The sequence below is a fragment of the Sinocyclocheilus grahami genome, unplaced genomic scaffold, assembly GCF_001515645.1.
Source record: "Sinocyclocheilus grahami isolate Dianchi unplaced genomic scaffold, SAMN03320097.WGS_v1.1 scaffold177.1, whole genome shotgun sequence".
NCBI lineage: Eukaryota > Metazoa > Chordata > Actinopteri > Cypriniformes > Cyprinidae > Sinocyclocheilus > Sinocyclocheilus grahami.
Genome location: NW_015505356.1, coordinates 395,765 through 417,538, shown reverse-complemented (window position 1 = coordinate 417,538; position 21,774 = coordinate 395,765). Strand labels below are relative to the sequence as shown.

Sequence of the window (21,774 nt, the reverse complement as noted above, 5' to 3'; positions counted from 1 at the left end):
GCTACACAAGAACCGTTCACAGAATCGAACTACATTTTGTCCTGCAATTTTTTTCAACTATCCTTAATAATACCAAATTATCCCTATTTATAGCAGCCACCCTAAAGAGTGGCACATAGTGTGCAAGTTTGAAAAATAGGGTTGATAAATGATAGGAAAGAACATCTATTCTGGTTTTGGCTGTTTTGTATTGTGTTTAAGCTTTCAAACCTGCTTCATTTACAACAGGTGGCTCAGATGGATCACGTCTCTATGATTGTGTTTGGCGATACAACTCCAGTGTGAACGAGTGGACGGAGGTCTCCCCCATGCTGAAAGCCAGAGAGTACCACAGCTCCTGCGTCCTGAAGGGTCAACTCTATGTGGTAGCCTCTGACAGCACAGAGCGCTATGATCATACTCTAGACTGCTGGGAGACCCTTCCGCCCATGCCACATCCCATGGATAACTGTTCTACTACGGCGTGCAGGGGACGGCTCTATGCCATTGGCTCATTAACCGGAAAGGACACAATGGCAATTCAGTGCTACGATGCTGAAAGCAACCGTTGGTCACTAGTCAACAGTGGAGAACTGCCTCCATGGTCCTTTGCTCCCAAATCAATGACTCTAAATGGGTTGATCTACTTTGTAAGGTGAGGTACTCACTTTTTCCCCAAAATTTTAAAATATCCAGTAGCTAATGATATGCAGGAAAAAAAGAAACAATGAAGGAAGTGAGTTTTTCCATGTTTCTCATGACAAGGGTTGTGTTTCAGGGATGATTCAGCAGAAGTAGATGTCTACAACCCACAGAAAAACGAATGGGAAAAGATTAATCCCATGACACAAGTACGTACATTTTACCTTGTTTCGTTTTTTTTAAGGTGTGATCACATTTACCGTTGTTCAGTAAATTTTCAAAGGTCAAAATTTAGTAATTTTATGAGTAATCCACGCAATCTGGAATTTCTCTTGAGGGCAAAACATTTTTTCACACAGATTTTGCAAGTCACTGCATCACTTGACAATGGACCTTTTTTGCCTGTGAAATTTTGTGACCGCACCTTTACATATTCTGTACACAGGTCAATGACATATTACAAATTTTTACAAATATCATGAATTATTAATTTAAAGTTTTTGGGGAGTGGCACCTCATGACATTTTACAACCTGAACTGACCTTGTCATATAAAGGTCAAATTATCTGATATTTCATTCCAATCTCACAAGAAAATGTGACTATTTTACAAACTTTTTTATTTTAAGAAAAAAGTAAGCACCTCTAAATGTAACCATCACTGGGTCACAAGCAGATGCCAATAAGACCAATTCATAGAATTAACCACCAACTAAAAAAAACCAAAAAAAAAACATTCCATCATGAGGGTCTGTAGGAGTTTATATAATTTCCTGTTTTTTTTTTTTTTTTCCCTGCATATTTCTGCATGTTGGTTGGGCCATGATTTTTCTGGCAAGACCACATAACCTGGATTTGGCAGACAAAAGTTTTCAAATATAAAAAATAATTTAATTGTTAATTAATACAGTTTTGTATTTTTTTCTAAGAAATCATTTTATAAGACAAAAATATTATTAATAATAAAAGATTCAAACTTATCTAAGATTTTCTTTTCTTTTCATTTGCTTGGATTTAATGATTTTTTTGTGATACCAGGACAGTTGTATCACACTCCAAAAATATAAAAATTTGAATTCAAAAATTAAAAACATGATCATAAAACAGATGCATTTAAATCACTATATGGATGAGTTGCTTTTTAATTGTATTTTGAACAATTTAATAGGACAAAAAATGAGCATCACATCATTGACGCACATTAGGTGTTCACAGAGGTAACTAAAAAGTCTCACCTTCCACAGGTTCATGTTGGAGGCAGTGTAGCAGCTCTGGGCGGTCGACTCTATGTGTCCGGTGGCTATGACAACACTTTTGAGCTATCTGACGTGGTGGAGGTCTATGACCCCTCTACTCGATCTTGGACCCTAGCTGGCCGACTCCCCCAACCCACCTTCTGGCATGGAAGTGTCAGCATATTCCGACAGTTCATGCCTCTTGTTCCAAGCACCTTCGAACCCATCGACATACCTGAGGCCAACGCCATGCACCTCCACAGACACCACCGCAATCAGGCACTTCACAACCACAACAACAATGTCAATCAGAACCGCAACCAAGATGTCAATGAAGTGCACTGAGAACTTTACTAAACACGAGACTGAATGTCATTCAATGTGACATCGCTACTAGGTGTTTTGCACTTTATCACATATTCACCTCAACCGGGCAGCAAAGGGAGCTGGTGAATGGACAATCAATATTTGCATTATTTCTCCCAGTAACCCAGTGTTACTACAGATTTAATTGTTGCATGCATTTCTAATCCTGACTGTGTTTACCTTGAACAGAGACTTGAGTGAAGTGACTCATGAAATAGTGCCTATCATGTTTGGTGAATTTCAAGCAATGGAAATTGCATGAAGGTTATGCTAATTTTTCTTTTTAAATTAATTTTATAATTCAGCATGGACCTCCTGAAGTGATCCACAACAATGCAACTTCAAGCCAACATCCCAAAAAATATAATATCATATCATAACCTAATGTAAAGTAAAAAATTGCTATTTTCAAAAAATAAAATTGAGACCCCAATCATTCCAAAAAAGTGAAAGTTTGGATCACTTAAGACTGTAGATGCATGTTTGTAGCATGATTGGACAGAATTCTGCAATGTGGAAAACAAAAGGTATTTTATATACACAGAGAAGATACGGGAGAATCCAAGATTTTCCAAAAACACCATAGTTTTGACAGATAAACATAATAACTGTGTTCCAGCATAACCCATTGTTTATTGTTCATCTTGCTAGAATTACATATTTCAGACAATAGCGTGCATGCAGTGATCACATTTGTTTTGTGAATTTGTATCCGCCTTGCTTTTCAACTCTCATATTTTAATATTAAATTAAGTTTATGATTATCTAGTCATTGTTTATTTTAGAGGAAGGTATGTAACAGTTTATGAGAAACAGCTTGTGTTTATTAAGCTGTCTGCAGTCATTAAGAAAGCATGAGGAATAGATGAAGGTATTTTTATGCCAAATTGTATTCGAATGCTGTACTAATAACTGGAAGTAGTAATTCAGTATCTCGTTATTCTTGAGTAAATGTATGTGTTTGACAATAACAGTATGAAACTAATTATTTACGACACGCTTAAGCGGTACTTGACGTTGATTTTATTTTTCTTACAAAATGTTTTGTTTGTTTTTTGGCCTAAATCATTTGTACAATACAGACAAGGTGGTTTGTGTAATGTTTGTTTGGTCAACCAATAAATGACACACACACACACACACACACATATTTTACCTTTAAAGGTTTTGTTGCAGATGTGGCAAAAGTGTGGTCGACCTTCTTGGTGTTTGCTGGCTATGTGCCGTAGGAGAGGGCCTTTCTCAGTAAAGCGTTGCTCACAAAACTCACAACTATATGGCCGTTCTCCTGTATGCGTGCGGTGGTGTTTGTCCAGACTCGCTGCTCACACAATCAGCAAACATCTTGTTAATAATACAAAACTAATAGAGAAAATGCATTTATTCAGATTTGAAAAAGAACTGGAAATTAAAAAGGCCAGGGTTACCTTGTGTGCGAAATGTCTTGCCACAGAGGTGGCACTGGAAAGGTTTCTCTCCAGTATGTGTTCGAAGGTGCATGTTGAGATTAGCTTTCTGTGTAAAAGCATGATTGCAGAACTCACATACAAAAGGACGCTCATTTCTGGAAAGATGCGCAACAAATACAGCTCAGCACTAATCCACTCAGCCAACACAAACATTCAACATGAATTACACAGATAAACATCACAAAAAGGTTTCTTTCTTGTCCAGCTTTCTTTCGTTCACATTGTTTGTCTTTTCACCACATGCATGCATATTTCTAGCATTCGCTAACAGCCTCGCCTTTGAATAGCAGGCAGACATAATTAGCAATCAGTTTAAACAATAAATAAAGCATGTTTCAGTTCTTTGTTTCTTTATGGTAATATTTAATGATGTCCTATGTTTACCTGTGAATGGCTTTGATGTGCATTTGCAGGCTGTTGCGGCTGGAGGCCCGATGCCCGCACTCCTCACACACAAACAGTTTCTCACCACGATGTTTGGCTGCCTCGTGCAGACGTAGCTCAGTGCGGGACTGGAAGCACTTGGGACACAATGGACACTAAACGAGACACATGACAAATAATCCATTACACAACTTTTATCAGTGAAACATTACATTTAATCAGTAATACCTGATTTTGTGTTTAGTTTTCAATGGCAGGGCATTATGGTATTGCAGACAAGTTATTAGCATTAGAGTCACTTACTGCGTGTGGTTTGGGAGCTCCGTGAACTTTAATCATGTGGATCCTGAGGTCTTTCTTCTGCATGAACTGCTCAGGGCATGACGTGCACTAATATGACAAGTAAAATTGCATTGGCACAATGTTCGTTGACAAAAGGTCATATCTGACCTCCACAGTGGATTACGTACCTTATTGGGCATCTCTCCTGTGTGTGTGACCGTGTGAAGACGCAGCTCATGTCGCTTTTTAAAGGTCATGGTGCATTTCGAACACGAAAACACCTGGCACAAACCGAAAGTTGCATGAACTAAATACTAGTAATATAAAAGCTGTAATATAAAACCACCAAAAATGACACATTATTGTTATTTTATTGTATGTATGCATATTGTTAATTGTCTCCCGCTATCAAACTCACCACTTCTGCTCTGATAAGACAATTCCTGGCTTCATGCTCCAGCAGGTTTTCCTTCCTATAGTAGCACTTCCCACATTTAGCACATTCAAAGGGCTTCTCTCCTGTATGTCTCCTTGCAGACAGCAAGATGGAAGGAAAGACAGAATTTCGCATTGAGGCACGAACAATCATATTAATTGCTTATAAAAAAATACAAAAAATAATTCAATAGCAATTACAAAAAACAAAAAACAAACACCAGGCTCTTGACAGCCTCTATATATAACATTAATCTTATATATGTATATAATATTATTTACATAGAACCATACACTACTGTTCAAACGTTTGACATTAAATTGATCAAATGTGACAGCAAATACATTTATAATGTAACAAAACATTCTATTCCAATAAATGCTGTTCTTATGAATTTTCTATTCACCAGAGAATCCGGAAAAAAAAGTAAAGTATCACCATTTCCACAAAATGTTAATCTTATATATGTATATAATATTATTTACATAGAACCATACACTACTGTTCAAACGTTTGACATTAAATTGATCAAATGTGACAGCAAATACATTTATAATGTAACAAAACATTCTATTCCAAATAAATGCTGTTCTTATGAATTTTCTATTCACCAGAGAATCCGGAAAAAAAAGTAAAGTATCACCATTTCCACAAAATTATTTGTGATTATAGCAAATCAGCATATTAGAATGAAGACTGCAGTAACGGCTGCTGAAAATTCAGCTTTGCATCACAGGAATAAATTACATTTTAAAATGTATTAAAATAGAAACCAGTTATTTTAAACTGTAATATTATTTCACAGTTTTACTGTATTTTTTATCAACCAAATATAGCCTTGGTGAGCATAAGAAACTTTCAAAAACATTAAAAAAAACAACCCCAAACTTTTAAAAGGTAGTGTATACATATATTATTTTTAGATATATATTAAAACTTACATACAATATTATATAAACTGTAATATTATTTCACAGTTTTACTGTATTTTTTATCAACCAAATATAGCCTTGGTGAGCATAAGAAACTTTCAAAAACATTAAAAAAAAACAACCCCAAACTTTTAAAAGGTAGTGTATACATATATTATTTTTAGATATATATTAAAACTTACATACAATATTATAAATATGCTTAACAAAGAGGAACATACCTGTTGTGTACTTTCAGGTAGTACTTGCTGAGGAATGTTTTATGACATGTAGGACATTGGACAGATCCTTTCTTGCTGTCTTTAGATGTTCCTTCCCCATTCTCTTTATTGGTACTTCTTTTGTGTCGTTTGCACTTTCCCCGTGGAGTCTTTGAGGTTGAGCAAGGTGAATCACGAGGCACATACTCTTCATCGGTTCCCTCATTAAGAATATCCATACTGCCACCTCTGTCACTGTCATCATCATCATCTTCATTGTCGACATCATCATCATTTTGATTATCAACAGATCCATCCACCTGCTAACAGAGAATTAATAGAAAATGTACAACAGATTACAGGTAAAATCAAGAATTTTGATTTGGTATGAAATCCAACCAGGTCAAGAATTGTACACATAACGCATAATACACTATTATAGCAAATTTCATAATCAATGCATTCAATTTTCATTGTCAGACTAATGCATAGATAATTATTTGGAATTGAATAAATGTCTTCTGGTTGAAAATAGATGTACTGAGTACCTCAGTCTCACTCATGTCTTGATGTTTGAGGTGATCTCCGTCCTCAGTGGCAGCAGTCTCCTGCTCTTTGTCTTCTAGAGATGATGGTTTTCTTCTTCCTGCTCCCTGTCTTGTGACAGTAGACATGGGACTTTCCCCGATTAGTCGATTGGGCCCTTTTACACACCTTCCAGAACGTGTGGTTGTAGTCGACGTCGAGGCAGCAGGGTCATCATCGCTAACTGTGACCGCTGAACCTAACAGGAATGCATCGGGTTTATTTTTTGTCCTCAGCCAAGATCTAGTCTTTCCTTTCAGGGTGTGATCAGGCTGAGGGTCTGCAGATATGAGAGGGAATAGTTGTTTGGCTGTATCATCTTCACTCGAGACAGGTGACTGCAAAGTCTCTACACCTGGCAAACTCTGGCAAGGTATGAGAGAATCTGGCACTGATAGTCTGCTAGCTGCATTCTGAATCTTTTCTAAATTGCTGTCGTCTAACTGGAGTTCACCAGTATATAAAAAGTTAAGCAGTAGCTCTAGTCCATCATCAGGGCACTCTAATGGCAGGTCGATCTGAATACATGGTGTGTCTGAACTGGAGTCTTGGAACAAGTGGCTGAAGCAGGCAAGAACATTGCGATGGGCCAGATGCACCTGCCCACTGGCTGTGCTCAACATGGCATCACAGAAATGGCCAAGACCCCTCTGTTGGTTGAGCAAGGATAGCACCCGCTGAGCGTGAGAGGTCCCTTGAGCAGGTATCTCCATCTAGACAAGCAGGAGACATCAGTTTCATTTTATTAGTGATTTTATCTGAATTAAATTACAGATAAAGACAACACAACATACAACATAAATTAATAAATGTAGAAATGTAAATTAAATATTTAAATGATAAATATTAGATTTAAATTAATATAAACAATTAAAATGCAAATGATTTGTAATAATTGATGGATATTTATAATAATCAAAAATGCTCAAGCTCAGAATTATAATACATTTGTGTAAAATACAATAAGAAGTGTGTCTGTTCTGGTTTTATTACTATACTGTAATAGATTGTTGTAATACAAGCAAAGGTGTTTATTGCAATAGCTCACTTGCTTTGGTTTAGTTTGTTTTATGAACAGTCCACAGAAAATGTGTTTAAATTAAATATTAAAATGATAAATATTATATATTTAAATGATAAATAGTAAATTATATAAATGTTTCATTTACATTTTAAATAATTATTACTAATTTTGTTCATGGGTATTTATAAAATGTAAAAATGTTCATGCTCAGAATTATAATAAATTTGCGTAAAATACAAAAACGTGTATCTGTTCTGGTTTTACTATACTGTCATTAATAAATGTTTTATGCAACTTTAAATAATTATAGAAAATCATGAAATACTGCAATTATTGTACTACAAGCATAGGTGTTTATAGCAATAGTTTGCTTATTTTGGCATAGTTCAGTTTATTAAAAGTACACAGAATAATTCTGCACGTTTTCATTTAAATTAAATATTAAAATGAAAAATCTAAACATAAATAATTACAATTTTTCCTAAACTTTTACTAATTTTATTCATGGATATTTAAGATAATAAAAAAGTTCATACTAAGAATTCTAATAAATTTGTGTAAAATACAATAAAAAAGCGTCTGTTCTGGTTTTATTATTATACTGTCATTATTTATAAATGTTTCGTTAAGACATCATGTTTGTAGAGGTCGTACAACTTAATTGTTGAAAATCATTATTATACTACAAGCACAGTTGGGTATTGCAAGCACTTGCTTATTTTGGCGCAGTTAATTTGATAAAACAGTGCACTGAATAATTCTGCACGTTTTCATCCATGCATGCTCAAGAAAGTTTTCCCAAACGATGCGGATGACTTTGACGGGTCAACGACTACTTGATCAATTACAATGACCTAAACGTTAACCACGATGTCCGCATTTTAATGACGCTCCCTAAACTACTCGCCGCACAATCGACCGTTTACGACTCACCTTTAGCGTAAATTAAATCATTGCTCTCATCTTTCCTTTCATATACTGAAAGCCCACATATATGCGTTATGTAACTTACTGAGTAAATCATATATTATACAGCGTCAACAGCTTAATTTAGGCTAAAGAACAAGAAGCCATGTTGAAACAGAAACAGGAAGTGACGTTGAAATATTGTTGGCACTCTCCGGTAGCTGGCCGTTCATCCCATTACGCTGGGAGAGAATTTCTTCAAATATGAACTGATTGAATAATTTAGCTCTTATAATCAATTGCACATGAATTCTTCAAATTTATAACATTTTTTTGAACGTTATGGTAAAGTATTTTATAGTGAAGTGGATTTATTCAGCATGGTAGTATAGAATCAAAGCTCCTTCGATCTCCGTAACATCTGTTATTGTCCATCACATGGCACATACGCTGCACAGAATTGCTTCCGTTATCCAGAGAGTCGCATATTCGACATGTGTTACGCTTCTTCCTCGTCTCGCCCATATTTACGCTTTCATTATACAGTGACAGTGCGGTCTTAAAGCAGATCAAAAGGGGGAAATGAGCAGCTTCGTCTCGTTTAGTGGAGTGGAACTACAAACAGCACCGTGCCGCGTGAATTAATGCTCAAAAGCCACTGCCAGTTACATGGAAACAACAGCATATTCACACAAACTCGATTTTTTTTAACGTGTTTAACGTTTCTGATTTGATTCGAATCTGTTAGAAGTATTACCGGTTACAGCGGCTTCTCACTTTAAACAGGTAACGTTAACTACGTGAACTAACGGCAGCCATTAAATTGGCTTTCAGTATCTTTTCGCAACAACATATGCTCTTACTAGTGATTGGTAATAATGTATGATACAATTATTTTACACAATATTTTACTAACTGCATAAAGTAAGCCAACAGGTAGGAACAAAGCTATTATGTTAACTTGACCAAGCCAACTTAATGATATTCTGTTGAAACTTTTCGTTATTCTGTCTGTCTGTCTGTCTGTCTGTCTGTCTGTCTCCATCCACTTTTAGGTTTCTTATGCATTTCATAGACTAAATCTATTCAGTAACTCCAGATGTTCTGATGCTGTCATCACTGTATGTCTTCATTCACAGGTGTCTCCCTGCCCTGGATTTATGACGTTTTTAGCCTGGTTGGAGTTCATTGGATGACAATGAAAGTACACAAGGTTTCTTCTCGGTCCCAACACCAGCAGCGAAACGCTACCAAGCGCCATGGCAAGAATAAATGGCGCAAAAAGATACACAGTCTGGACTCAACTCTCCTAAGTACAAGTGTTGGGACTGCAAATTTGGAGCAACCGGTACCCAAAAGGGAGAAACCCACATTGAAACTTTTGAAGAAGTTGTATACAAAGCCTATCCCTGAAAATAGCTGTGCCGAGGAGAGAAAGGTTAAGGCCACTTCTGTGGCTTTTGCTCATGTCCACACAAATGGAGGCACAGAACTGGATGACCGCAGCAATTCAGTGGACTCTCAAGAATGGAGTGAATATGCCAAATGTGTTCTTCAGAATGGAATGGAGAGTTCAACCTTACCTAAAACAAACCAGATGGAGGAGGATGGTCTTCATTTTCATGCCCACTTTGACCACACCCACAATCGTGCTGTTTTAGTCATGAAACAAGGCCAGGTAGACTGCTAATCTCAACTATACACTTTTAAATGCTATGATGTTTTATTAACATTTATAATTAATAATATAGTGAATATTAGCACTTCTGTCACTTAATCAACTTACAGAAACTAGTGATGGAGGACCAATATACTGGCCAGCAGTATATTGGTCCTCCATCACTAGTTTCTGTAAGTTGACTGACTTTTGTGTCTGATATTTGTGCAGGTCTTGTGTTTCCGTGGGAAGTGCCTGCTCACTTGCCTCTATGGTCATGTAGAAGTGCTGGGCTTCACCATAGAGGAGGGCCAACAACCTTACCCCCTGTTCTCACCACCGTCCCACTGCCCTCTCACCATCACTGCCTTAGGAAACAACGCCCCCTCCGGCAAAAACAAGAAAGAGGGGCTGCTGGAAGCAAAAGCCATTGTTCGCAAATATCTCTCTTCAGGTAGCATCAGAAGGAGTGTCCTTCCTCCTAAATACCTTTATATCATTTTTATATAGTTTTCTCACCATTATATCTTCCATTAAGGAAAGACATTGCGGGTGAATAGGGTAAAAATTTAATTAATAGATATCACCATACTTTCCTAGTTGACTGATTACATTATTAATTACAAACATTTTTTTATTACAACTTTGCTGAAATGTCATGTATAAATATACATTTATACATTGTTCATTTATTCAATTTGCATACATTTTCAGAACAGTGGATGAAGCCAGGTTCAAAATTCTTATTTCATTTTGTTGGTTTTTACGGGGTTTTGGGGGGGGGGGGGGGGATTAACAGCCAGGAAAAAAAATAACATTTGTATAAAATCAGGCAAATTATATATGAACAAACCCCTCTGTAATATCAGCAAAATATAGATAGGAATAAAACTGAAAAGTTTAGTGTATGTAAGAAAAAACTCATGCACTTTAAAGGAATAGTTCACCCAAAAATGAAAATTAGCTGAAAATGTACTCACTTTCAGGCAGTCCAAGATGTAGATGAGTTTGTTTCTTCATCAGTACAGATTTGGAGAAATTGAACATTACATCACTTCCTCACCAATGGGTCCACTGCAGTGAATGGGTGAAGTCAGAATGAGAGTTTAAACAGCTGATAAAAACATCACAATCCACAAGTAATCCAAATGACTCCAGTCCATCAATTAACAACTTGTGAAGTGAAAAGCTAAGTGTTTGTAATAAACCCATCATTAAGATGTTTTTAACTTCAAACCATTGCTTCCAGCTAAAATACTCTACCCATAATATTGCTTCCTCCTGTGAGAATTTTTTTAATTTATTATTTATTTATTTTTTTAATTGATTTTATTTTACTTGTGGGTTATTTTGACCTTTTTATCAGCTGTTTCATTCTGACGGCACCCATTCACTGCAGAGGATCTGTTGGTGAGCAAGTGATGTAATGCTAAATTTCTCCAAATTCTCCAAACATGTTCGGATAAAGAAACAAACTCATCTACAAATAAACACCTAAACATGTATTTTGGAAACACAAAAAGCCAAATAGCCCAAAATTGACCAGTGCAGTTTTTGTATTTAGTGTCTTGCCTTAAATTAATTTCTACCTGCACTAAAGTTCTTTTTTGCACTTGCGTCCTAATGTTCTGTTGCAATTTGTGTTTTTATGTCTAGAGCCGAGTAAAAAGCTCATGAGTGAGCTGGACTCTGACTCATGTGTGGTGCTTCTGGAGCCTCTGGACACGCCACTCACCCGCTTTCTCACCAGCTTCTCAGAACTCTCAGAGATCTTTGGCCTCAACTCGGTAAGCTGGTGACATTTCAGATTTTGTATGTTCATGTTTAAAGTAGCTGATATGTTTATGGTTTGTGATGTTCAAATACATTCTCAGTTTAATATGCAGTGGCAATAATAAGTAAGCCACTTGTAGGAAGAATGTAAACACTGTGACACTTTTGACATTGTTTGTTTGAGCATCCTGGCATAGCAACATAGATATATTTGTGTCTGTGTTTATGCGTCTTGCAGAAGGAGCTGAAGTCTCAGGCTGCCATCTATAACCCTGTTCTGTCAGCTGTCGGTGTAACAGCTCTGCGTGGACCTTGTGCACAGGGTCTGGTGATGTCACGTAGCTACAGAGAAGCTATAAGCAGTTTGCTCAGTGCCTGGGCAGGTAAATGTTAACGGTTTTATTTTCCTTATTATTTTGAAGGAATATTTAAAGGGATAGTTCACCCAAAAATAAAAATCGTTATAATTTACTCTCCCTCATGTCATTCCACACCTGTATAATTTAGGGGTATAACGATCCCTCAATATGGATCGACACATCAAATCTCTAATGTGTATCTAATCTCTATATGATGTATCGATGCAAGACGTAAAAATTCGTAACCTTGTAGTATAAATAGGCACCTTTATTTTGACACTGTCCATATTTTCATGCAATGTCTGTCTACACGAATACTTAAGAGCTCTTTTTCGCTTCTTTTTGTGCCTGGACGAGCAAATACAGACAAAATTACATCAAAATGCACATTTTGGTGATTATCCTAGTAAACACAGTCGGTTAGGCATATGTCTTAATGTAAACAGTTTAGAAAGAAAACGCATGTGTATCAGTATATTGGATCCGTGCTTTCGGTCTTAAAGTGACAGCAGACTAATAGCAAACCTGCTTCTGTCAAAGAAAAATATCTCACTGCTCTTGACCAAATAAATTTGATAACATTTATAATGATTAATCTATATAGTGAAGACTATGAAGTATTATTTTACATTTGATTATTAAATTTCTGTACCAGAAAATTTATTTTAGACCTACCTGAAAAGCACTATTTATTTAATTTGTGTCTTCTGTTGTGTGTTCTATTGTATGAATTTTATGCTATTGCTTGTAATTTGGTTACCTGTAGTAAAGATTCTTAGCACTGAGTAGGGTTGGGCCGATAGACGATGCCATCATCCGTCGCCGATGGCTGATAGACAATACTATGTTGAGCCGGCATCGTGATCCCCCAACCCCCCCTATATACTAATATATATGTAGTATAATTGGGTAATTATACTACATATATATTTCGGCATCAGGGAGCCGCTATTATACCTGGCATTGAAGCTTTTGAATGCACGATCGCTTTTAGTTTCACTTTCGAGATTCACGATCGCACGTACTCTGTGTATACTATGGAGTGGCAGTACTTGCCACACATTTTACAAGATTATGTGTTTGTCAGTGGTACTGAGGATCTGCAAATCATTCGCATTCGTCCTCAATCATCTCTCCTTACTCTGTTTATGTGGTAAGTGAAATTTTATGTACTGTAGGATGTAACAGGCAACCGTTACACCGTGTCTACACCAGACGCAACAGTTGTCGTGTCGCACCACATCAGCTAGTCGGTCTAAATTGGACGCAACAAAGCGACTGTTGAAAATCATTTGAAATGTGTCAGCACGCCATAAATAGAACGCGGCAGCAGTTTACTGTCAGGGTTTTGTCGTGTCACGCCGCATCCAGTGTAGACAGCATCACTGAGTTCTATAGACCAGATAGATAGACCAGATTCTATAGAAGATCTATATATAATAAATCTCTATTATAGATCAGTGGTTCTATAGTGTTTTGTCGTGCCGCGCCACTCGCGTCCGGTGTAGACACGGTGTTAGGAATCGTGTTTTCCCTTAGATTCACGCTTCGGACACACCCCCTACCCTTAATATCTTAATATCCAGGGAAACAGGAAAACACAAGTAGCAAGGGTTGACATCAACAATTCCAGACCAGGGAGAACAGAACGGGCTAGAACTCAAATAGGGCAGATAACGAAGGGCAGACAGGTGAGGAGGATAACTAATAATGAGAAACACCTGGAACTAATAGAACTAAATGGGGATAGGAACAGGAAGGACCAAATAAGGACAAACAGGAACTAAACGGGAACATACACGTGGCATCAGCTTTCAAATTCTATCAGTTTTATCTTGGAATACAAACAAATATGGTTTTGCTCCTCTTTAATGTGGCGTGACAGATTGCACAGTTCAAACGGCAGCACGGAGTGCACGAGAACCGATAATTTTTCCTGTTTACTACTAGTTATAGCATGAAACAAACATAAATGGACATCAAAAGGCATGTTAAAAGAAAAAGTAAAACTTACTGAAATGTATCATGAATGATGTAATCACTCGATCAGTGTCAATCATCACGGAAAGACAAAAATAAATCAGCTTGTAAACAGTGTCACGTAACATATTTTTCCCTTAGGAAAGCCATTCAGTGTCCAGTCCACAGCTCATTAGTCAGCACTGTATTACATATTCATTATATCTTATTTGACCTGTTGATGATGTCATTTGTTGTATGTTTGAATAAATCTGTCCTGAAATCAAGTTTTACTTGAAAACTATTTTCAACAACGAATTGGTGTAGAACCATAATTATATAATTAAAATGCTGATATAAAAACATAGTGTCTTACGTGCAATTTAAATTATAATATATAATTGTAAAAATGTTTTTGTCCATAGGGGAATTTGAACGCTGTCCCATAATTCTTGTGTGTGGGGGGAAATCCTCTGGCAAATCCACCTTCAATCGACACCTTATTAACAGCCTGCTCAATCAGTGAGTCCAAGCAGTTAACTTCATCAATTTAGTAATAAGAGGATAAATTGAGAGTAATCTTGTGTTTTTGTAGGCTAGCCTGCATGCAAAGTTATTGAAGGAATTGACATGTATTGTAATCTTAAAGTGGTATTTTTGCTCTCTACCTTGTTGTGTGTGTGTAGTACTGTAAGTGTAGAATATTTGGAGTGTGATCTAGGCCAGACTGAGTTCACCCCTCCTGGATGCCTTTCCTTAAGCACAGTTACAGAACCACTGCTGGGTATGTATCATTCTCCATATCCATATAGCCACACGAGGTACATGTTTCTTCATCAGTATCATTTAAAAAGATTCTGTTAATTCAAAAGACCTTTGTACTGCAAAAATTCAAAACTGTCTTACATTTAGCATATGTTCTTTGTTATATACCTCCAAAAACAAACATGTTTGTAATGGTGGTGTTCTTCCTTAGGGCCTCCTTTCACACACCTGCGTGACCCAGAGCACATGGTGTACTACGGTCAGGCAGCTTGTCAGGCTGACATCGATCGGTATCTGGAGTCTCTCAAATCCCTCTGGCGCCATGTCAATGGAGAAAATCCTGTCATCATCAATACTATGGGCTGGATCAGAGGTCAGCAATAAAAATATTGCACATAAAATAGGAATATTGATTTGAATGGTATATCGACTTATTAATGAATATGAATATAAATTAATATTTATGCAAATATTAGGACTATCAATCAATTTAATAACATGATTTACTGATTAAAAGGCGAGACACTGCAGGTGAATTGGGTAAAAAAAATTAACTACTAATTATCACCTTACTTACCCAGTTGATTGATTACATTGATTGCAAACATTTTTTGAATTACAAGTTTTCTAAAATGTTATGTTTAAATATGCAAATGATGCATTATTTAATGAAATATGCACTAATTTGGCAAATGTTTTTACTGAGGGAATTTTGGGTATCTCTTTTTTTCACTCCATAATTCAGAAAATACTTTGAACAGCCAGAAAACAATATATTTTCACAATTTTGGGGGAAATAAAATGTTTATAATCAAGCAAATTATATATGAACAAATCCCTCTGTAACAACCTTCAGAATATAGACAGGAATAAAAATGTAAAGTTTGGTGTGTGTAAATGCTACTGAAGTGGAGATTTATGGCTCAGTGTAGGATAAAAAAACTCATTTTGAGAAAACGGCCTTTAAAAATATGTATTGTAATTGGAATATATTGACACAAATAGATAAAGTGCTATAAAAGAAACACTTAACAGTGTCTTTTGGATGTTTTCTTTCCACTAGTCTGAAAAAACACTTTATGAAAAGCCAAAAAGCTTGACAGGTGCATGAAAAAATCAGTGCTTTTGCCTGCAGTGTCTCCCCTTAAGATGGGTCAGAGGCATAATTAAATTAAGTATTTTTTTTCCTAAAATGTGTAGCTCTATTAAGAATATTTAGCATTTTCTTTTTAACAGATAATAATAGTTTTCATTTGAGTTTCTGGTACTGATGTACTAACACGTCTTTCTCTCTTTCACAGGCCATGGCTTTCAGATACTGGTCGATCTCATTCGCCTGTTTTCCGTTACGCATGTAGTGCAACTGAGTTATGGAAACGCACCACAGTGTCAACTTCTTACCCCAGTCTTCCTCAGAACTGCCCACGGCTGGCAGACACACCCTCCGACGCCGCCCACCCTGACAGAGGAGCCAGTCAGTCACCTCTCCATGCGATCTCATGTGTTTCTCAGTGTCCAATCAGAATTTGAAGGTGCTGGGACATCTGGAGAAATGTAAGCCGGCCAGCTGTACCCTTTGGATTTTAACTGTAGCTATTATCAGTTGCCAATTGTTTTGGTGAACATGTATCTGGTTTGTAAGGTGTTGTATATGTATGTATGATCTGAACTAAAGTCAATTCCCCTCCTGCATTCCTCATAGGCAACATCAGCGCAGTAATGAGCTGCGAGACCTGGCTCTGCTCAGCTACTTCAGTAAGCTGCAGTCCCCAGAACCTGGCCCAATCCGCCCGCTCCACTGCTTCATACCTTACCAGGTTTAAAAAAATATATATTTTTTAATATTTATATATATATTTTTTGTTTAAAACATTTTGTTTTATTTAATTTAATTTTCATTTAATTAGTATTTTATATTTCGTTTTTTTTTTTTTTTGTATGACTGTTATTTTATTTTTTCATAGTTATTTTCTTATTTTGAATTGTTTTATTTTATATTTCATTTTTATTTTATTTTAGTATTTTACTTTTTATACTGTTTATGTATGACTGTTATATTCTTTTTTTCATAATTTTATATTTTGTATTTTAATTTAGTTTTTTCTTATTTCATTTCATTTTATATAGTTTTTTTTATTTTTATTTTCTTTAGTTTTATGTAGTTTTTTTATTTTAGATTTTATTATATTTTATTTTTATAATGCATGACTCTTTCAAATCAATGTCTTTTTGTGCTCTATTATTGCAGGTCCCACACTCAGCAGTGGCTATAGGGGTAACACACTGTGAGGTCGCACCCAACAACATCCTCTACGTGGCCAATGCCAGTATAGTGGGATTATGCTGTCTGAGTGAAAAGGTTGTGGGCAGAGAAGGTTCTGTTGTACTCTCCCAAACTCCTATCTGTCAATGTGTGGGCTTAGGTGTGTATGCAGGGCCTTTAATATGTGAATCTGAGATTTAATTGATTTGTCAAACTGCATAGCATATGTAGTGACATTACAAACAGTCATTATACATCATTACAAGACTATATAATCTTCCTTAAAATATAATTTAACTGCTGTTGTGTTTAAGGTGTTTTGAGAGGGGTAGACATGGCACGTGGCTTGTACTTTCTGGTTACTCCAGTGTCCCCCTCTGTCCTGAGGCATGTGAACTGTCTCCTGCTGGGAGAGATCACTCTGCCCAAAATATTGCTCACCAAGCAGGTACGTGAATCAGCACTATACACTACCTTTCAAAAGTGTGGGGTTAGTAATTTTTCATTTTTTTTATGTTTTTTGAAAGAGGTTTTCATGCTCACCAAGGCTGCATTAATTTGATCAAAAATAGTAATTAGTAAATAGTAGTATTACAAGTGTCACATCACCTTCCAGAAATTATTCTAATATGCTGATTTAGTGCTCAAACATCACAGTTAAAAACTGTACTGCTTAATATTTTATGGATATAATATTTTATATTATTAATTTTGTTTAGTGTTTTTAATTAAATAATTTCAAAAGGTCAACATTTATTTTTTGTAACAATGTGAAAGTCTTTATTAATTTATTTTTTGTAGTACAAAACAATGGGGTGTATTTTACAATTTACTCACTGAATATAAGGGTCCAAATGATATATAATCATTTGTGTGATGGCTAAATGGTTAAGTGTGGAAAGATTATCAAACCTGATGGGTCTTTGTTGTTGCCAATTAACCTCTTTTTTTTTTTTCCAGCATGGAGTTGAAGGAGATTTACCTTACATCACCACAGACTACAGTTTTGAAGTCCAAGGGGCAGGAAAGCTTCACATCTACAAAGGACTGGCAAGGCCTGGTTTTATAAAGTCAAATAACTAAGCTCTTCTGTATAAACACTGCTTTCTGTGAATGACATTTCTATCCTTGTATTTGTTTTGTACCCTAAATATTGAGGTAAAATTTGCCATTGAATGTACAAATCTACACAAGTGTTTTGGCTTTTGGAACTGTATACTAGGGAGATGGAGTGTATGAGTGCATATGCCGTTTCTTTATCTCTTGTTGAATGGCTCCATGTTTATTGATTAGACCGTTAGCATCTCGCTCAAAAATGGCCAAAGAGTTTCTATATTTTTCCCATTTAAAACTTGACACTTCTGTAGTTACATCGTGTAATCAAGGAACTTTGCTGCCGTACCATGGCTGCAGCAGGCGCAATGATATTATGCAGCGCCTGAAAATAGTCCCAGCTAGGCAACTTCCAATAAGCCTATTTTCAGGCGCCGCGTAATATCATTGCTCCTGCTGCACCCATGGTACGGCAGCAAAGTTTCTTGATTATTACACCGGAATGAGAGTATAGTTCCTAGCCATATCGGCCTAGAAAATCGCAGCTTTTCATTTTCCGTCGGTCTTGGTACACGATGTAACTACAGAAGTGTCAAGTTTTAAATAGGAAAAATATAGAAACTATCTGGTCATTTTTGAGCGAGATGCTAACGGTCTAATGCGATTCAATGATCTATGCTAAGCTAAAAGTGCTACCGCCAGACCCGGAGATCGGCTGAATGGATTTGAAAACGTTAAAACTCAACTGTTTAACTCTAGGGGAGTTGGAAAATGAGCCTATTTTTAAAAATAGTGGATTGTTCCTTTAAGATCCATATTGGAAACTCTGCCTCATGTTTTGATTTTCTGTACTGTTACAGTTCAACATGTCATAAAGAGTCTTTGTTTTCTTTTACCAAGTCACATTCCCAAACCAGGATAATGCAGGCTGTAAAATATTAAAGTGGGTTTCATTTTTGTCAGGAAATGAGTCTCTTTCATTGATCATCTGTTTCTTTTTTTTAATTAAATATTGAGAAGTGAATAGATCAGTACACAATTTTATACTGTATAATACAATATGGTACTGTAATGATAAAACATTTTAGCATTTAATTTATATTAGGTAATTTTAATGCAACTTATTACATCTTGTAACGTGTTACTTATATTTTAAATGCTATCTTGTTGCCTTTTGGAATGTTTGCTGAGATCCCTTATTTCAGAACCAACGCAAAAGATGCCTCAGTTGGGTGTCTTTATCGGGATGTGCGTTATTCACGTCTGCACTGGATCTGTGCATTAGATTTGAGCTTTTGAGTAAACTACACAAACAACATTAGGCTTTGACTTCTCAGTATCTGCCCACTATAGCTGATTTTATTCGCGTTTTTAAATTCTATGAAGAGCCAAAATGACATATTCCAACATTCACTGCATTTACCAGCAGATGGCGCTACAGTTTTGCCATTTTCACGTTTAATGTACTTATTGGCATGATCATTTTATATACAATATTGTCAAAGCATTGTGTACACACAAGATGATAGAAAACAGAAACAATAAAATACACTATTTTTCTTTAATTCTAATGTTTCTATGTTACTACATTGGTTTATTCTTTGATTTTTGAATCATCTGATGGTAAATCATGCAATTAAGCAAACAATATTACAAGAAAAAGGGATGCGAGAATAATAACGAAGAAAAGGTTGCTGTTTCCTATTATTGTAATATTATTACAATGTTTAATAATATTATTCCTATAACCTTTTTACGTTAACAGTTACACAAAGCACTACAGTATTGTTTAAAGTTACGTATAAAATAGAAATTATTTTTTTAATGTATATGGAACTTTCTCAATTATTCTTTTTCATAGACACTGAATTCATAATTTCACTTCCACACAGTTAAAATCTACGTTTAGTTTCCTACGTGTGAAATTTAGCATTTGCGTGACGTCATCGCCAGCCAGACGTAAACAAGGAAGAGAGTCGAAGCGCCGAGCGAACAGAGATTCGTTTGGAGTTGATTAAAAGTCAATTCAGCTCAGTTGAAGTTTAGTTTTTTACGCGTTTATTGTATCCCGTCATGTTGAAAACGTATCATAGTCATAAACACTTTTAGCGAATTAATGGCGAATTATTGCTAGAATGGAAGCCAAACACAGACAGATACTTCAGCGGCACAGGCGTGATCTAGTCACGGCATTAAATCCTGCAGACATCTGCGATGGGCTTTTGTCAAAGGGGGTCTTCACCCAGGACATGATTGATGAAATACAGGTAATATGGGAAACTGTAAACGCTACGGGATTGTGAAAGTTTACATGAGGTCATTGTGAAAGTTCACAGAGGAACAGTCCAGTTTGTTATCAATTAACGTTACTCATCCTCATTAAACCAGTATGACTTTCTTTCATTCTGTGGAACACAAATGAAGAATGACAGTCACGGTTGCCATTCACTTTAATTGCATGGAAACATGATGCGCTGAAAGTGAATGGAAACTCAGACTGTCAGTTTCTAACAATCTGCTTAACATCTCAAACTATCATGCTTCAAACTGGATGTTCACAGTTCACTTGTTAATACTGTGCATAGTTTAGTTTACAGTTATGAAGGTAAGATGATGTGACCATCCATGTGTGAGTGGTTCCCTTATTGCAAACCTGCAAATGTGAAACACCGTTGTTCTCCTAACAGAGCAAGATAACAAGACGTGACCAAGCCAGGCAACTGGTGATAAGCTTAGAGATGAGAGGGAGTCAGGTTTTCCCAGCCTTCCTGGAGTGTCTGCGTGAAACCAGCCAACATGACCTCGCAGAGCTCCTTCAGTGTGGAGATGGTGCGTGTCTGCCCACTTCTGTCCCTGTACAGCCTTCACTGATCCCTCTGCCAGTCCGTAAGTGTGTTACTTCCATTAAAAACACAATATTTACTTGGGATGTTCCCATAATACAGTGGAACATAAAACACCTTCACCTACCCATGATCCTCTTAACTGACATTTTGCTATGATATTTTCCCTAAAGTATATTACATGATACATAGAGATATTTTATCTGATTTTATGATTCAATGCAGAGAATCCAAAATATACTGAAAAACCAGACAGATTTGATTTTACTCCACCACGGTTAGTACCACTGAGACCAGAAAGCCTGCCTGTGCCCAAGCCTCTTAGCCCATGTGACTGAATCACTGTCATGTTTTAATTCTCTATAAAGTATGTTTTCATCTGTTAAATGCTACCCATTAATAAGTAAAAGGTAATTTGGTAAGAAAGCATGAATAACCTTTGGATTTATGCATTTACACAGCTTCTGAAACTCAAGGGGTGAGACCAACCAGGACAAGACGTGACAGTATACAGGTAACTGTTATCACTCTCACCAAACAATCTTGACTGTTTTAAAAGACCGTCATTCTTTTTCACTGGTAATTGAGTACAAGTGTATTTTGATATGTATTTATATAAAAAAAATGAAAATAAAAGAATGCAAATATGTGCATATACAGTGG

General features: G+C 36.2%; 4 protein-coding genes across 5 annotated transcripts in view; 3 read left to right on the top strand and 1 right to left on the bottom strand.

Moving 5' to 3' along the window:
* Positions 1 to 3,269, top strand: part of klhl21 (kelch-like family member 21) — a 13,128-nt gene extending 9,859 nt beyond the window's left edge. The window contains exons 3-5 of the mRNA XM_016283806.1: positions 229 to 634; positions 758 to 830; positions 1,865 to 3,269. Of these exons, the coding sequence (XP_016139292.1) occupies positions 229 to 634; positions 758 to 830; positions 1,865 to 2,200 (815 nt within the window). The 3' untranslated portion in view covers positions 2,201 to 3,269. The remainder of the gene's footprint in view (positions 1 to 228; positions 635 to 757; positions 831 to 1,864) is intronic.
* zbtb48 (zinc finger and BTB domain containing 48) lies at positions 2,685 to 8,621 on the bottom strand. Its single transcript, XM_016283839.1, has 10 exons — positions 8,546 to 8,621; positions 6,473 to 7,222; positions 5,946 to 6,244; positions 4,775 to 4,886; positions 4,545 to 4,637; positions 4,378 to 4,464; positions 4,075 to 4,229; positions 3,649 to 3,785; positions 3,302 to 3,542; positions 2,685 to 2,727 (listed from the first exon to the last, which is right to left on the bottom strand). The coding sequence occupies exons 1-10, from the start codon at positions 8,555 to 8,557 to the stop codon at positions 2,685 to 2,687; spliced, it is 1,929 nt and encodes a 642-aa protein (XP_016139325.1). The 5' UTR covers positions 8,558 to 8,621.
* A 47-nt stretch (positions 8,622 to 8,668) lies between these two features.
* On the top strand, positions 8,669 to 18,557 carry nol9 (nucleolar protein 9). Its single transcript, XM_016283805.1, has 13 exons — positions 8,669 to 9,225; positions 9,579 to 10,117; positions 10,328 to 10,550; positions 11,753 to 11,883; positions 12,108 to 12,252; positions 14,613 to 14,709; positions 14,874 to 14,971; positions 15,164 to 15,325; positions 16,254 to 16,506; positions 16,655 to 16,769; positions 17,201 to 17,375; positions 17,530 to 17,663; positions 18,176 to 18,557. Exons 2-13 carry the CDS (start codon positions 9,632 to 9,634, stop codon positions 18,296 to 18,298), a joined length of 2,142 nt encoding a protein of 713 aa, XP_016139291.1. The 5' UTR covers positions 8,669 to 9,225; positions 9,579 to 9,631; the 3' UTR covers positions 18,299 to 18,557.
* Positions 18,558 to 20,236: 1,679 nt separating this feature from the next.
* Positions 20,237 to 21,774, top strand: part of LOC107593914 (caspase-9-like) — a 7,631-nt gene continuing 6,093 nt past the window's right edge. Inside the window, exons 1-4 of one of the 2 annotated variants that reach the window (XM_016283803.1) lie at positions 20,237 to 20,535; positions 20,956 to 21,154; positions 21,337 to 21,441; positions 21,573 to 21,625. In XM_016283803.1, the coding sequence (XP_016139289.1) occupies positions 20,404 to 20,535; positions 20,956 to 21,154; positions 21,337 to 21,441; positions 21,573 to 21,625 (489 nt within the window). In that variant the 5' untranslated portion in view covers positions 20,237 to 20,403. The remainder of the gene's footprint in view (positions 20,536 to 20,955; positions 21,155 to 21,336; positions 21,442 to 21,572; positions 21,626 to 21,774) is intronic. The other variant, XM_016283804.1, reaches the window with a different exon arrangement.